The sequence below is a fragment of the Polyodon spathula genome, chromosome 23 (genome assembly GCF_017654505.1).
Source record: "Polyodon spathula isolate WHYD16114869_AA chromosome 23, ASM1765450v1, whole genome shotgun sequence".
In the NCBI taxonomy this organism is placed as follows: Eukaryota; Metazoa; Chordata; class Actinopteri; order Acipenseriformes; family Polyodontidae; genus Polyodon; species Polyodon spathula.
Window position 1 is genome coordinate 21,229,750 of NC_054556.1, and position 18,409 is coordinate 21,248,158.

The 18,409-nt window shown below is 38.2% G+C and overlaps 1 protein-coding gene across 1 annotated transcript in view; it reads right to left on the reverse strand.

Moving 5' to 3' along the window:
- The window catches only part of LOC121298050 (phosphatidylinositol 3,4,5-trisphosphate-dependent Rac exchanger 1 protein-like), a 101,239-nt gene that overhangs the window by 62,776 nt on the left and 20,054 nt on the right, over positions 1-18,409 (reverse strand). The window contains 2 exon segments of the mRNA XM_041224802.1: positions 3,394-3,516; positions 4,885-4,950. Coding sequence (XP_041080736.1) covers positions 3,394-3,516; positions 4,885-4,950 — 189 coding nt within the window.

An 18,409-nucleotide genomic window follows, 5' to 3' on the forward strand; every position in this document is an offset into this window, starting at 1 on the left:
GCAGGACTGAAATTAAACTTGATACAAAAAAGCAGTCTGGATTAGAAGACGAAAAGGTTCATGAGGTGCAAAACGATGAAGCCCACAGCCATTCCTGCCCAGGGAATCTAAACCAAAGATGAAAGGCTAACACACCCTGACAGTTCAGAAAACACAAAATTCATAAAGACAGAACCTGCTGTATTTCTGCAATACAGGAGGATGCTAAAACCACGCTCTAGAAAGAACAAGACTAGATTAACTGTAGCACACCTCAGAAATAAAAAAAAATAAACCCCCTTTCAAATGAATTCAAAAGCAGATTATAAATATAGAAAATGCCAAGTGCGCCTGAGCTTGAACCTGATCAGTTCACATAGAGGCTGTTCACTAAACAAAATATTTCAATAGGTGACTTGTAGAGTTGTGTTGGGTCTCTGATAAGTAAAATGTGTCTCTAAAAAATGTTACTGGGTCTATTTGAAGGATAGATAGCTTACAGGCTTTCTGTGTGGTTTCAATGTAACAGATATAATACATAATGTACAATATGTGCATTTACCTAATGCACAATACATGCACTACAGTATGCTAAGAGCACCGACAAGGTCTTACAAGCTTTACAAACAAGAACAAAATGAAAAGTCATCTGAATTTCAATATTGAAATACACAGTACATCTTGTACACTTAGGTGACGCTCTGGCCAAACAAGTTGCTGCACAAACTTTTTCAGTTTTCTGGAATGCTTTAACATGAGGCAATCATTTAGAAGGCTCAAGGGGAGCTGATTTGTTTAAAATAAGCCAAGTTAAACTCCAAAAGAAGTTTTAGGTGAAAAGTTGAAATTTTTACAACCAATCACAAAGACAACATATTGTATATAATTCACTTCAATATGTTTTAAAAGGAAATTAAAGCAATATTAAATTAGTGAATATTATAAAATTTAATATTGCTTTAATTTGTTCGCAGGGATTTAAGAAAACAACTTGATACCAAACTAGAAAAAAGTTATTTTAATAAAGTGACTCATGATGTCTGTGTAATTGCAATGCACAACACAACATTTACTATATTTGAAATGATTGCATGCGCTTTTAAATCATATGTGCACTTTAAACTCCAAAATAGCATGTGATATTTTAAGATGTTCCAAAGTTAGGAGGCACACATCATTGTATCTATTACAGAAAAGGGGGACAGGGAGCAAAAAAAATTCTGCAAAACATCTCTGCAATAACGCCTGATCTCGAGACAAGCCGCTTGACCTTCTCAGGATCCTCCAAGCAGGGTCTCAATGGAACCAAGACAATGCTACGTCTCATAAGGGGGTATTGTCTTTTATGAAATTCAATTAGAGTAAACCTCAAGCAACAACACCACTGGGGATTTCTGAAGAGCTGAGTCAGTTCTGGAAGGGTGATACCATTAGGGATGAAGCACCTGGGCTCAGAGCAGTGTTCAGATTGCATATGTATGTGCAAGTGTTACGAATTGCCTTTTGATCTCTCCTCAAAACAAAATCAGATACTGGCTTGGCTCCAAATATTATGAAAATGGGGCTCTCCAGATGAATGTACAATAAAATAGTGAACGATAGAAGGGGGTGGGGGCAGGGATACTGAATGTGCACAGCAGGATTGCATACCAGAAGGTCAATATGCTATACAGGGACCCATGTGGGTAACCTCTGCTAGTCATCCCATGAGGAATTAATATTTCAGGCAGAACAATGCAATGCAACAATATGGCAAGGCATCCAGGCCATATGCCAAAAGGTCTGTGTTGAACTGCAGTGAACTGACTTATGCTGAACCTTTCTGAATATCCCTGCTGTGCATTGCTTGAAGATCCCTATGGCAGGGGCTCGCTATCCCAAAACTGCCAGACACCTTTTACTGTAACATAGCCGGACAGCATTATTAACAGACACCCTTCAAGATTTGAGCAGTGTGCTAGTCCATCTGCTGCATTAGGATGCACAGAAAAAAAGAATGTCCACTTGTTTCATTCTTGAGCTTACTAGACCACAAACTAACTGGTCCCCGTTATCTACCACAAGTCATTTATTACAGCTCTTCCTATCTAACAGCTTGTTACCTGATTCCAGAAAGGTGTTATTCTATTACAACACGTGTATTGACCCTGTTGGGAGTATTTAAAGTGTCCAGAAGACTGGGTTAATAAACATGTCTTATTAGAGCATCTCTTATGGTGTCATTGTGACCAGGGCAAGAGTAATCACATTCTGGCCTAAGCCTGTATGTGTTTATAAACATTGCATGGCATGCTTATAACTGCAAGCAGCTGCTGCAAAATCTGCAGCACATTAGTGGACGAATCATCTGTGAAACATTTTGATGTTTTATAGTGCTAGCAAACTGCTGATTTACCTCAGTGTCTAGCAGGGTACTGGCCCCTTCTATTCAGCCCCTTCATTGTGGTCTAGCACTGACCTTAACCACACTCTGTAAGAGTAGGTGTTGATGCACTATTCAGGCTACACTTTGAAGCACTAACTGGAACTGGATAGGGCTACAGTATTGCGATTGACCACAAACAACTTAGTATCAAGCGCTGTTGGAAACAACCCTTGACTCTACTTAATGTACTCTGCAGTTACTGTATTACTGGATATACTGAAAAGTGGTAAGTAAATATTACCTGAAATCAACTGTGACATTATTCCAATGTAAGTCATCAGATGGGCTATACACATATACTGTACATGTGGCAATACTTGCAATACCTTTGACACTATTAAGTATATGTAAAACTCTATTATTTTGTTGTTTTGTTTGCTGTGATGCACTGCTCCTTTTAAACCAAAGCTCATTTCCTTCGACTGAACAGAACAATAACCACAGTACATGTTTCAAATACTACTTCCTGTCCCAGTAACCAGTGTTTTAGAAATGCGTTAATCTCGTTTGTGCAGCATACAAAACACGGTATACAAATGTGTTTTATAATTCACTTTGAACATATGTCTATATGTAAAGACAGTAATACACAGTAAAGGTTATATAGCCTACTTCAGGAAATCTGGTTGATTTCCTTCTAAAACCTCTTAAAAGCACATTTATACTGCTAGTTAATTATTTTATGTTTACAGCTATACTGGTGGCTTCTTTTTATTGTTATTTCAAAAGCTGCATTCATTCATACAACTTTTTCCCACCACACACAGGCCTTTGTACAAGCATTCTCACTTACCGGTTGCCATGGTGAGACAAATGGGTTGCCGAGAGGGACAGAGCAAGAGCGCGTTCAGCCACCAGACTGCCAAACTTTGCAGGGTTGTGGATAAAATGGGAAAAATGAGGAGGGGAGGGGTCACAAGACAGGATGCAGGATTTACAGGGAAAACTGGAAGAGGTTTCTAGCAGTAGTATGAAGTGAATGTACTCACGAACTGTAGGAAAACATGACCAAGTGTGTGCTGAGGATGAGGCTCTGGCTGTAAACACGACTCCAGGGCTGCCAAGAACTCCTTGTGAACTTCAAGAATATCTTCAATGTTGGAAAACAGAATCTGAAATAGGAAAGCAGAAAATAATGGCCATTTGTGAAGTATTTACTAAGGAAACAGTTTATAGTGGCAAGCTCTGCACTGAAAGCTCTTTATGTCCGGGCTTCCCAAAGCAGGAGAGCTTAAATACAATGTGTGTACTGTCTTCCATAGCTCTCTCTACACTACATCTGAAAACACAATTCTGTATCAGGAATATTCACATTGCAGGGTGTTACTAAGCCATGAAACCCTTACAAAAACACACAGCAGCATGCAGTACAGCATGTACAGGAAGTTAATATATTATATGTATGATAACATGTTTTATAAGAGCTGTCATTTCTCAGAGTTCGGATCCACTGTTCTCCTGCCCAAACTGCACAAAACAACATCTTCTATATAATAATTGACAATCTAGGGCTCCTGAGTGGTGCATCCGGTAATGGTACTCTGCCCGGAGTGCAGGATGCACCCTATTGCTTGGAGATTGCAGGTTCGAATCCATGGTATGCCACTGCTGACGGTGGATGGGAGTTCCCAGGGGGTGGTGCATAATTGGCCAAGCACTGCCCGGGTGGGGTAGTAGTTAGGCCAGTTGGGGAGCCCTTGGCTCACCGCACACCAGCGACCCCTGTGGCTGGCCAGGCACCTGCAGGCCAGCTGGTACGCAATTCAGAAACGTGTGGTCCTCTGACCCTGTAAGTTCTGGATATGGCTGCACAGCAGGCTTGCAGAGTGAAAAAAAGTGGATGGCTGACGGCACTCGTTTCGGAGGATGCGACTGCTCGTCTTTGTCTCTCCCGAGTTAGTTCGGGGGTTGCAGCGGTGAGCGAGGTTGAATAATAATAATAATAATAATAATAATAGATATCCTATACACAATGTATTAACTTATAGTACATTGGTAATGCAGTATAATACTGTAGTATTGCTTTAAAAGGATTCAAACTGCAATATCAGTACGACAGGTACAACAGCATCTTGCAATCTCTTTACGTGCATGGGTGACAAAATGTGTTACAGTAGCATCTAAAACTTTTGGCACTGAAAGCCTTTACTTGCTTAACAATGTAGGGAATTCTCAGAGTACATACAGTGTTTAACAGCTTCAGGCAAAGTTTGTGAACAGGGCAATTTTGAATCTACAACCTGTTCAACTAAACATCTGGCAGACAAGAAGGCCAGTTGCACTATTCAGAACTATGCCCCTGGGTTATGGATTGAAGTTGCATTTTCTTTTTTTAAGAGCATAAACTGCTCAGGATCACCAATAACCATCTGCCAGTGTGTGGATCAACAGGAGATACTGCTCTGCCTTTCAAGGCAGTGGTACAGTACACACAAGGGTATATATTTAGACATGCAATTCTGTTAAATTATTGTTTTTACCTTGACATTTTCCTCAGAGATACATTGCTGGTCAGCTGGAGTCTGACGAATCCTATAGAGAAAGGCCTGGGGAAAAGAAAAAGAGGTCTTAGTTATCTTAGAGGTATTGGCACTCAGGTGATACACATATGCTTTAAATTTAAAGACAAAAGCCTCAAGGGTACAACATTTCAATCAGAATAAAAACCTCTGACTTGTGCATTGTGTACTTGTGTCATGAAGTGGCTCATCCTTCCCAGTGCTTTAATGAGCAAAGACCCTGTCATCTGGAGAACATTGACATGCTACCTATTCTACATATGCATTCTACCTATCCAGTATTATTAATCAAATGGATTCTTTTTTTGACAATATCGGAGGTTGCAAGGGACTGAGGCAATATCATAAAACTTAGATATTCTCTGAAGGCAGTTCATTAGCTTTGTAAAGTTCTACCTGCTCTAGACACTGGACCAGATTCTCAAAGCTTCAAATTGTTACTACATTAGAACATTTGTATTTCTGAAAAGGAGAAAAAAAAAAAAAAACACTAACTGCAATTGTAAAACATTATTCCTAGAAATGTTAATGGTCATAGAAGAATTACACAATGGAGAGATCTAATTGAAAGAAGGGTGGTCATAGTTCAGAGTTTACACATTTAAACAGTGTCAGAGGTTTGGAGTCCTGTCCACGTACAGATAAATGTTGTAGTAATTAAATTTAAAAACAGTATTTTAATGGATCGATTCATCTCATATGGCTGACTCATTGCTGACAAAGATTCCCACTAAGTTCAAGTTTAAGTGTGTTTATGAAATTGAACAGAATTTAACTTCTCTGACTGAGCATTGTACAACATTCTTTTGGGTCCTATTTTTTTTAAGCGGTCCAGTCTAGCGTGCTATACCCTATAGTATATCTCTATATACATGGTAGAACCAGATTGTAATGGTGTTCATCACATAAGAAAAACCCTACTGGGTAATAAAAAGGTTTTACAGCACACGTCATAACACCTGTTTCGATCCAATGTGAATTTGCCATACTGCCTCTTGCACACACTGCAAATGGAACAGATCTTAATGCTGTTGCAATTACAGTCCAGCTTTTAATCTGACGCCAGGTCCTTTGTTTTTCTGCACTAAACCATCAACATGGTCATTATGTGGCAAATTTTCATTAAAAAAAAAACAAAATAATTTCAAACAACTTGCTTTACTTGTGAATTAAAGTTGTGGATTCAGCACAAAGTCTAAATGCTTAGAGCAGATCATTTCCATTCATTAAAGGCATCTAAATGCAGTTACTGGACTTTCCCAGTAAGTAAACAGTGACAACTGTTTACTGTGATAGAATGCATTCAATATTATCAGGGAATACAGTTCATGATAATTTAATAAGATAATCTCAAAGTGTGTGTGCATCAACAAAACAAAAATAAAATAAAAAGGACTACAATCTCTTACCCATGGCAAGAGGAGAACAGACAGAAAGTAAGGCGTATATCATCCATAATAAGACTTACACAGGCAGGATTTTATAATTAGGAATGCTAGAGGAAGCCTGATGCCTTACCCGCAGCTTTAATTCCAGAAAATTTGATTTCCATCAATCCAGCTTCAGGCAAGTCTGTGATTGTCTAAAGCTTGGCACTTCTTTTTAACAGCTACTTTACCGTACACTGCTTAACTCCAGAAAACAGCTAAAGCACTTTGGACTTCCCTCAGCAGGTCTGGGACCAGTTGTTTGTTTACAGTTGTTTGTTCAGAGGCTAACACCAGCCTCTGAACATCTCAGCAGCTCTTTAACTGCTAGTTAAAGAAGAAAAAGGAGGGAGGGGGGGTCTGGATCTCGTCACGGAGGAAGATAAGTTAATTAGGTGAGGAAGTCTACCAGTCTGATAGCCGTTTGCAACCATAAGGTTCGAGATTCATGTTAAAACACAAAAAATAAACAAAAAATAAACATTTTGCATCCATGACGATAGGATCCTTCAACTGGGATTTACCAATATGTCTACATTTGAGGTCAGTATGATAAAATGATTCATGTTAAAGGATCTTTAGGAGTTCCAGCCCCGACTGGACAACAGATTATGTTTGCCCCAGCTCTGGAACAAGCCATTCAGGTGTTCTTTTGCATTCAGAGCATACAGGAGGAAGGAGACGGAGAGAAGCTGAACTAGAAAGATCCCCCTTTATTCTCTCCAATAAAAGAGTGCAGTAATGGGATGATCGAACTCTACAGGAACCTCCAGTGAGAGAACAAAGCTATAATAGAACAAGCCCCTTCTAAAACATCCCCTCACAACCATCTTCCGTTTGGGCCTTCCCCCCCCCCCCCCTTCAAGAATGCCTAGGAGGTTTTGATGTATGTGACAGTGGGCTTCCAGAAAAGCTCAAGTCTTCCACAACGTTGATTTAGTCTTCCTTCCTGAGGCCATTCAGGATAGAAAATTTAAACAGGCTGAAGAACTGTTTTAAACATTACCAATACAAAAAGCCAAAATAAACACAATAGAAGATCAAACCATTGGTTCTACACTGGAAAGACACATTTCATTTCCTTAAAGATTTTTTTTTTTTTTTAATTGGAAATGCAATACCGGTACTAGGTGGCTGCCCTACAACAGATTATTATAAGTCAATGGCGATGTTCCATTACAGTATTTAAAAACAATTACCTAGTTAAGATGGAAAAAGAGCTAGACCTTGCTGATAATATTAAGTCTCGCCCCCTGAAAAGGTGGTATTGGAGTAACAAGAACATACTGACCCCATCTGAAGCATTCAGACAGCCTCAGTCACAAATACTGTAAGTCCATACCCTTTCATTAGCAATGAGCACACACAAGCTTTTATATGAGCTTTCTTTGGCAGGAACACAGCCATATTTTGTTCTTAGTAAATCAATAAACAAACAAACTCCGGACACCAATTTCGTATTCGTGCAGCAGTTCCAGGAGACTGTAGTTTCTCCACCCTAGCCAGTGAATTAAACACAGTCCAGCTGACGGGCAATTTAATGTCAAAGGTAGTTTGTGTTCTGGTGAGCTCTGCTAAGCCTGAACGAAGCACAGGCTGATTACACCAAAAGTACTCTGGTGGTCTCAGCTCGCATTACCCTCACACTAATGTGAATGTTATGCTGTGCTTTAACCTCAGAAAAGAGAGGGAGAAAAGAATATAAGGAACAATAATCCAAAGCCAGCCCTGCAGAGATAATTCAACGGAGGTAGGAACTTTAGTGCGATACTGTACTATGATGAGTACACAATGTATATATACATAATCCAGGCCACACAGCTAGGCTGGCTGACTGTATTTGCTGATTGTAAGGGCAAACTTGCCAATAGTCAATTTCAATGTCCCTCTGTACTGTATGTTACATTCCCCATATTTAACCTAGTTACATCCTGTTCTGCCAGAGAAAAGTAGTGACATAATAACAAGGTACCAAAGTGTGGCATTAACAGAGGATGTGCAATTCTAATCCAGCTTTACTGAGACTAAAAATGGTCTGTGTAACATGGCTGCTCAGTTTGCTGCCAGACAGAACAAATAAAGTGTGAGACTTTCAACATGATTATACAGCAAACACATAGAAAAGTCCCCACCCCGCAGATCTCTGTTTAGACTTGACTCAATCTAAGGGTGGCGGGAGAAAGTTTACTGTACTAAGGTGTCCCTAAACCCTTCTGTAAACCAATTTTGACTCAACACTACCACTGCATATTATTTTCTTGAAGCTGAAACCCTGGGATCCTTCAAGAAGCTGCTTGATGAGATTCTGGGATCAATAAGCTACTAACAACCAAACGAGCAAGATGGGCCAAATTTCTTATGTTCTTATGTTCTTATTAATTTAGAAAACAGCCCTTCCAGTTTAATAAGTGAGATGCCAGCCACCAGCCCACCCATACATTAGACAGCATGCACCACATGGCATCTAAGCAATCCCATTAAATGGCCTCGGCTTAGCGCGTCACCTTCTTGACCTCACACAAGTATCAGTTCAGTTCTCTGATGCTGGGCTGCTGTAGACATTGCCAAAGGTAGAAGCAACCAAAACAAAACTAATTAACTACCATTAGTAAACATCCTAGGGTAGAATCACATCAACACTTTATGTGTTCATTCTACTGACAGGATAATGAGGTGAGATGGGGAGCAGAAGGTAGGAATTAGACAAAGCTGCAGCTAACTGGAAAGCCTGTCCCACCCACCAAAGCATTTGAAAGGTTGTTAGAGAATCTGAATTGTCGCAGTGGAGATCTCCACAGCTATTACCTAACCGTTAGAAGCTGCATTTAATAAAATGCCTGCACTTAAATTCACAGAGAAATACACAAACCTCAGTTTAAGTGACACAGAATATAAAACAATTCTACATCCAATATTGCCTCTAAAATTAGAAAGGATTTTATTCATTAATTTTTAATATATTAAGATGGAACTTTTTTTTTTAACTTATTGAATACTTACTTGATTTAACTTATGAACTTATGAATAAGTCACAGTTTTCTGTATCCTACCCAGAATACTGTGTAGTTATTGTTTTTAGATGATTTAGATGTTTTTTGATAAGCACACAAGTGTCACCCTACCCCCATGTGACAATGTGCAATGCTTTGAAAAGTTAAGTTCAACCAGTTTAGGATTCCATGTGGTTAAAAGGACTGTGAATCGATGCATTTTGCATTACATAATTTTTTTTTTTTTTTAAATAATTATTAATAAACATCCATATGATTTGTGTTGTTTGCAATGACTAGTTTAAATTAATGTAATGATATTTTACCTTTTATAGACAATAAAATATTAGGGTACTTTGTCAAAGCCATCTTCCCAATTTGCCCACAAACTAGGCAAGCCCCTTCCCCAATGAAAGCTGTCAGTCGCATGTCAATGGACACATTTCACTGAATGAACCTACACAAAGTGCTTGCAGTTAGTCTATTTGACTCTATAATGCAAAGGGTTTTTCTGTGGGGTCTATAAATCCTCTGCCAGAACACTGGATGCCTCTCATTTAAATGCTAAACTAAGGAAGGAAAATCCCCTTTATAATAAGCCAGCTTTTAAAGACAACAATTGCTGGTAAATCAGCCAACCTACACAGTCTTTAATAAAAAAATAAAAAAAAAAGAAAATCTGACATAGGCTCTGCATGCTTCTCCAGTTTCTAATAATATGCACAAATTATCCTCCTATACAGTCACTGTAACACTTCAGTTGTATTCTCCTTTAAAGAAAACACAATTGACCTTTACGGAGATCCATCTTAATGTTACATTGATTTAAAATGGTTTTATTTATCAAGAAGAAACCATATCTTTCCAAAGCTCTATCCTTTTCCAGAAGGGAAGTGTCTAATCAGCGACCCACAGTAGCACTGTATTTATTTTACATAGAGAATTGTAATGTTACACAGAGACTAAAGTCTAATTTTCAGGGATATCAAGTGTACTCAGTATAATAACTTTACACTGAAATGTTACCCACTTTCCATTATCAAAGCAGGGCAATTGGGCGCCTGTGTGCGTAACAGTGTGCTGCCTTCCGGGAGCCTCGGTCAAGCACATCACTGAAAACGTGGACAGGCTCCTAGAACGAACAGGAGACGACCCGGTAGTAGTCGTCCACATCGGTACAAACAACATTGGAAGAGACAGACCAAAATCCCTGCAAAACAAATTCAGAGAGCTAGGAAGGAAATTAAAAGAGAAAACCCAAACTGTGGTATTTTCTGGTATACTACCCGCACCTTGCAAAGGACCATATGGACAGCTGGAAATAATAAATCAAAACGCATGGTTGAAGACGTGGTGCACACGGGAAGGCTTCACCTATCTTGATCATTGGACCACTTTCTACAACGAGGACTATCTGTATAGACGGGATGGACTGCATTTAAATAACAAGTTGTAAATAGCAACTAGTCTACTTGGAGAAAAGATCCTCGAGCAGGTTCGGAAGCATTTAAACTAGAAAGGAAGGGGGGAGAAATCAACAAAAAAAACAGAAGGGAGACCGCATCAAAACAAGAACAACAACTCAGGTAAGACAACCATTAAATGTATTTATCTAAATGCTAGAAGTATCAGAAACAAAATTCTAGAACTTGAAGCTACTGCACTAACAGGTAACTATGATGTGATAGGTGTTACAGAAACGTGGTTATCTGAGAGTGATGGGGACGAATATAATATTTGTGGGTATACACTGTATAGGAAAGACAGGCAGGACAGACGAGGAGGAGGGGTAGCGCTATACATAAGAAACAGTCTTGAAGCCCAGGTGTTAAACCTGGACAAAGAAAATAAAACCGAATCAATATGGGTCAGAATAACAGACAAAAATTCAAAAGGGCATAATAATAGGAGCATGCTATAGACCGCCAGATTCAGACGGTGAGCACAATAATCTGTTATACAATGACATTAGAAATGTGTGTAGCAAAGGAGAAGCCATACTAATGGGGGATTTCAACTTCCCCCAAATAAAATGGGAAAACCCGGTGGGTAGCGCGAAGGATGAAATTGAAATGGTGGAAATGACAAATGACTGCTTCCTAACACAATTTGTGAAGGCACCGACTAGAGGGGAGGCATGCCTTGATTTAGTCTTTTCAAATAACGAAGATAGAATAACTAAAACAGAGGTCAGAGAACCACTGGCAAACTCAGACCACAACATGGTCTCATTTGAAGTGTTTTTTAAATCCTCAAAAGTAAAGACTAAAGCTAAGGTTTACAATTTTAGAAAAGCAAACTATGAAGGCATGAAACAGAGACTAACAGAAGTAGACTGGAGTAAAATAGAGAAAACACCCACAGAAAAAGGATGGTTGTTCTTCAAAAACGTAGTACTAGAGGCGCAAAACAATTATATCCCTAAAGTAGACAAATCTAAATGTAAAACTAAATTGCCAAAATGGTTTAATAGATCAATTAAAAAAAATATTCAGCGAAAAAAGGCACTTTACAGAGCATTAAAAAAGGACCAAAAAGAAAGTACACAGAAAGAGTACACAGAACTGCAAATGCAAGTCAAAAAGGAAGTTAGAAAGGCCAAGAGAGAAATAGAAATGAACATTGCTAAGGGAGCTAAAACCAATTCCAAAATGTTTTTCCAATATTACAACAGCAAGAGAACATTCAAAGAGGAGATTAAATGTTTAAGAGATACAAATGGCAAAATCATAGAGGAAGAAAAAAAAATAGCAAATATGTTAAATGATTACTTTTCACAAGTTTTTACAAAGGAAGATACTGACAACATGCCCCACATGTCATCCAGTTCCTATCCAGTTTTAAATAACTTTAGCATAACTGAGGCAGAAGTGTTAAAGGGACTAGGAGCTCTTAAAATAAACAAATCCCCTGGGCCGGATGAGATCCTCCCAGTAGTACTCAAAGAAATGAAAGAAGTAATTTACAAACCGCTAACCAAGATCATGCAGCAGTCTCTTGACACAGGGGTGGTACCGACAGACTGGAAAATTGCAAACGTAATACCGATCCACAAAAAGGGAAACAAAACTGAACCAGGTAACTACAGACCAGTAAGCCTGACTTCTATTATATGCAAACTTATGGAAACTATAATAAGATCCAAAATGGAAAATTACCTATATGGTAACAGGGTACTGGGAGACAGTCAACATGGTTTTAGGAAAGGGAGATCGTGCCTAACTAACTTGCTTGATTTTTTTGAGGATGCAACATCGATAATGGATAATTGCAAAGCATATGACATGGTTTATTTAGATTTCCAGAAAGCTTTTGACAAAGTCCCGCACAAAAGATTAATTCTCAAACTGAACGCAGTAGGGATTCAAGGAAACACATGTACATGGATTAGGGAGTGGTTAACATGTAGAAAACAGAAAGTACTGATTAGAGGAAAAACCTCAGAATGGAGTGTGGTAACCAGCGGTGTACCACAGGGATCAGTATTAGGTCCTCTGCTATTCCTAATCTACATTAATGATTTAGATTCTGGTATAGTAAGCAAACTTGTTAAATTTGCAGACGACACAAAAGTAGGAGGAGTGGCAAACACTGTTGCAGCAGCAAAGGTCATTCAAAATGATCTAGACAAGATTCAGAACTGGGCAGACACATGGCAAATGACATTTAATAGAGAAAAGTGTAAGGTACTGCACGCAGGAAATAAAAATGTACATTATAAATATCATATGGGAGATATTGAAATTGGAGAAGGAATCTATGAAAAAGACCTAGGAGTTTTTGTTGACTCAGAAATGTCTTCATCTAGGCAATGTGGGGAAGCTATAAAAAAGGCTAACAAGATACTCGGATACATTGTGAAAAGTGTTGAATTTAAATCAAGGGAAGTAATGTTAAAACTGTACAATGCACTAGTAAGACCTCATCTTGAATATTGTGTGCAGTTCTGGTCACCTCGCTATAAAAAAGATATTGCTGCTCTAGAAAGAGTGCAAAGAAGAGCGACCAGAATTATTCCGGGCTTAAAAGGCATGTCATATGCAGACAGGCTAAAAGAATTGAATCTGTTCAGTCTTGAACAAAGAAGACTACGTGGCGACCTAATTCAAGCATTCAAAATTCTAAAAGGTATTGACAGTGTCGACGCAAGGGACTTTTTCAGCCTGAAAAAAGAAACAAGGACCAGGGGTCACAAATGGAGTTTAGAAAAAGGGGCATTCAGAACAGAAAATAGGAGACACTTTTTTACACAGAGAATTGTGAGGGTCTGGAATCAACTCCCCAGTAATGTTGTTGAAGCTGACACCCTGGGATCCTTCAAGAAGCTGCTTGATGAGATTTTGGGATCAATAAGCTACTAACAACCAAACGAGCAAGATGGGCCGAATGGCCTCCTCTCGTTTGTAAACTTTCTTATGTTCTTATGTTCTTATGTTCTTATGTTCTTATGTAATGGGAAAGTGTGTTTATTATGGAAAGCAATGTTAAAGTGTTTTATTTTTGTTTGTTTTTTTTTATATGAAGAAGATGGCAATGACAACTTGAGACAAATCAAGGCGTTGTTACATCAACATGTTACTTTGAAAGAGAAATCAGCATGTGTTCCAGCAGCACAAGCTTGCCATCCATGTTTTCCCTGAATCGTCCCAGTTTTGAGGAAGGTATCCCGGGAATTCAGCACACCTTCCCAGGACACTAAATGCCAAAACCATAAATTGAGCACAAATGAGAAAAACCAGGATACAAATACAATATTATTGCGATAGACACACAATATTCATTGGCTGTCAATAATATAGTAGTAATATTATCAATGATTCCTATTGGATGAATATAGGATTTCTAAAGAGAGTTTGAACTTTCAATGGCCTCCGTTCCATTTGGAGGTCCCAGTTTTTCGTACAACAGAGGTGGCAACCCTAGACAAACTACGTTTAAATGTCTACATTGACAGCGGAAATTAATTTTATATTAAAAAAAAAAAAAAAATAATTAAAAAAAAAAAAAACATTATTGAGTGCTGTACGACTAGCACAGCGGTCTGTCAATGCTAAAACCACTACAGCCTTTCATTTTCTGGAAAACAATGCAATCAGACACTACAATAAGGATTTTCCATCTGTACTGTGTAGAGTCTAGAAGCACTTCTAGCTGGAGGCAGCATGCCCTTGTTTTGCACCGAAAACTTAAGATTGTAAAGAAAGATCCTGAACTAGGTGACTCTGATATGTTTTAGGCTTTGTGTATTTGGCCTATTCACAATGAACAAAGTCAATGCAAAAGAAGTCTGCTTTCAAACTGATTGTTTCCTATAAGAGTTAATCACTTTCTGTCTCTATGATCAATAGCATTTCCCTTATGTTATCCAAACCAAAGGAAACACAAAGAAACACATGACTTATCAAAAACACTGGAACTGCAGTCAAGTAGATCTGTTGGCACAACTCGCAAGGACTACGGCCAACCAATAAACTCATCCCAGTTTATCAGTTTAATAAAGTTGGTATGGCTCCAGCTACTGGAGCAGCTGTCGCAATTAAAGAAAATGTAGAGCTCTTTAAGGATCAACAAAAGCAATTCACTGTGAATGTTGACATCCCATTGAGTTGTATATGAAAATGATTTGTATTTTCAAATTCTTCAAGCCAATCTTACTTGTTTAGTTAAGTTCAATTTACATTGAATTCAGTTTGCATGTCCCGATTAGCATTTTATACCAAGATGACTGTCACCATGACCTTCACATTGTCTCGTCAGGCTGCAGCCTGCCAGCTTTTGGGAAGTGGCTAAAGAGGAAATACGGTGATATTTTCCATCCTTCTAACCCTTCCCTGTTTCAGGCTCAGTCTAATCTATTTGTATTGCTTTTTTGTGTTGATAGCTTCCTTGAATTGTTCATTATCACAGAAACAATGTGACACTTTGCAGCAATGCAATTACTCATTGTATGTATTTAGAAAATTAATTTTTATTGTGTTCGCTATAATGAATTTATATAGATCACTTGGGAGGAATATAATACAAAAAAATATTACTTTTAATTGTCTCAAACCACTGTGATTAACATACAGTATGTGTTTTCTATACTTTCTGCTACCTGGAATTAAAACTAACAAGCTTTAAAGAATATAGTTACATATTTACATTCTGTATTTATGTTATAATTTGTTATTGCAGTATCAGGATACTAACATTAATACAGTGTTTAGGAAATATGAAAGCCAATTATTTGAAAATAACAGAAGATTCGAAAAGTGAAACAGGTGAACCAACCTGGATATTTTCTAATGAAAGATGTACTTACTAGTGTCACATTTGGCAGTACAACAAACAATTATTATGATGGTATTTAACAAATGAAGTCCTCATAAATTAAATGTTTTAAAATAAAAATACATATCTGTGTATTCATGTTGTTATACAGTAACTTATAGTTCCCAAAGACTTTGTTTAAATATGTGATAATGTAAACATAAAACATGCTTTGCAGCAACCCTTATTATTGATCTTTGTCTTAACTTCAGAAAGTCTTAACTTTGTCTGCTAAACTTCATATTGCATTTCCCCACCAAGATCTTGTTCCTTATTGCAAATCTGCAAAATTGTGGGTGTGGTGGAGAGGAGGGAGTCCACAATTTTGACTGAAATCTGTCATGTCAAAATCTAATTGTTCATCTTCGTGAGCCGAATGATCGGGTCTCCTTTTCACCCATTATTCTTAAGGTGAGTGATTAGTGCAAATTAATTAGGTAGCATGTGTTGTGGCCCATCATAATCAGCCTCCACAGACTTCCAAGTCTGAACAGCATATAACCAATCGTGGCATGCAGATGGCTTTCACAAAGAACAACAGCCTGCTCTTATTTCAGGTCCTGTAGTGTAACCCCAGATCAACTGATTTAGAGGGAACACCTTGCAACCAAGCTGTTCTTGTGATTAAAACAGAAGTGATCTGGCTAAGCAAAACCATTGCAATCCACACTATACGTAAAGTATTGTTGTATTTCGTAATGCAGTAAAAAAAACTTGGTGGGTCGTAAATGATAACTGTGCAATAACCCTTGCAGCTCTCTGATATCTTATTATTTCATGATAACCGACAAACCACACACACAACTCTTACTCAATATCTCTGCATTCTAATCAGCCCTATCAGCTCTGACGCTGTATCCTCTGCACCCAGATTAAGGCTGTGTACCTCCAGTCTGTGTGCAGTTCCAGTAACAACTACAGAACAGGTTCTCATGAGTGGTGTACAGTACATGCAGTCACTGACAGTATGCTGTTGGTCAGTCAAATAACATTACAACATTTGTTTAATATAACTTGCACACAGCAGCCAGCCGAAGGGGTTTTAAACTGGCTCCTTGACAGACACTTGAAAGATTCTGTTGAGCATTGAAACTGAGGCGTTAAATAATTAAAACAAAAAAAGGACCCACCCATATATTGATAAAAAGATGTATGTTTCTGTCAATGGGGAAGTACAGTATAAATATAGCTCAACATCCATCCATCCATCCATTATCATTAACTGCTTAATCCTTTACAGGGTCGCTGTGAGTACAGATATACCGTACCTAAGGAAATTGGTCTAAATTCCATGTGTTTTAGTATAACATAGGTTACTGTTACTCAAAAATCACAAGAGGGGAAAGTCAAAGATCAACATCTCTATTAGGACATTATACTGGCCCCATAACACAAATAAAAAGAGAGAGAGATACATTTCTGACTCTTGCTGCAAACAGGGATTTGTCGTGAGGTCTCAAGTTTGTTTTTTTTACAAGTCTTCCTAAGGCTTATAACAATAATCTCACTATATTGTCTCTGATCTGTTTAACCACAAAGGATGTTCTGTGTATAGTCACCACTTTGAGCGACAGTAGAAGCATATAAATTCATTTACTTTGGCTCAAAGCAGTGAGTGCGGATTACCCAGACTGTCAAAGATCACATAAAGATCAATTCACTGAAATCCCTAATGCATTTCACACTGTACACTCCAAACACAATCTGGGTTTGATTTGTGGTGTCTTGGAGAAAAGATGGAGGAAGCCTTGGAAGGGTCTCTTTAGCCACATCTGTGCTGGCTTACTAAACTGGAAGCTTAAGAGTTGTGTGGGTTTCCTGCATGTTAATATTAGTCTGACCGTCAAATGAACCTAAAAAAATAAACCATTCTTTTTACATTTGCTTCGACTGACAGGACTTGCAAATTAAGTACTAATTTCCAGACAACGATCTTCAAAACGCACAGATTGTCCATGCCATATGCTTGTGTAAGAGTTAATTGTGTGAAAAATATATAAGTGCCTCAACATCTTTCTATTTATTTACTTAATCAGTTCACCATTAATATGGCAAAATCTGAATTGAAACACAGTGTTGATGCAGCAAATATACCTTATAATGCCTCTGTGATAAACTCTCAGAAGGTATTGGATTTTATTGAATATATGTTCATTAAATCAGCTTTCATTCGTGGTCTTTACAACCCTCAAGGATTTTCCCAATTAGTTTTGGCCATCGAAGCATGACGTATTTACCAGTGTTCAAGATAAAATGTATAGCTACAGAAAATCGTTCAGTCTGACCTTTACCCTCTTGTCAACAGCTTATGATACCCCAAGGTACTGCACCAAACCAGAATACTGACTTTTGACAGCTTACCAATTAACACACATTGATGGAATCTGATACGGTACAAGACTGTTCTCGTGACATCAAGCAAGCCACAACACCATGATACACGGTTATTCCTTGGGCAATAAAAGGTCCAAGGCCATGGTCATCAATGCAGCGTCAATCATTCTCACCATGCCTGTCCATGGTAAATCCAGATATTAAGCCAATGACCAGAGCAATGAGACTATTCAATGTCAAAGTGGATGCAGATTTGTTAGAATGTCATGTGCATTAGTCATGAATAAGTGTTACATTCCAAGAAAATAACCCAGCAAAACATGATCAATATCATTCCAAATGTAAATCATTTGAAGATTAGACCTGCATGCATCAATAACATATTAAAAGGTGCAATATGATGATGGAAATTAAATGTATTAA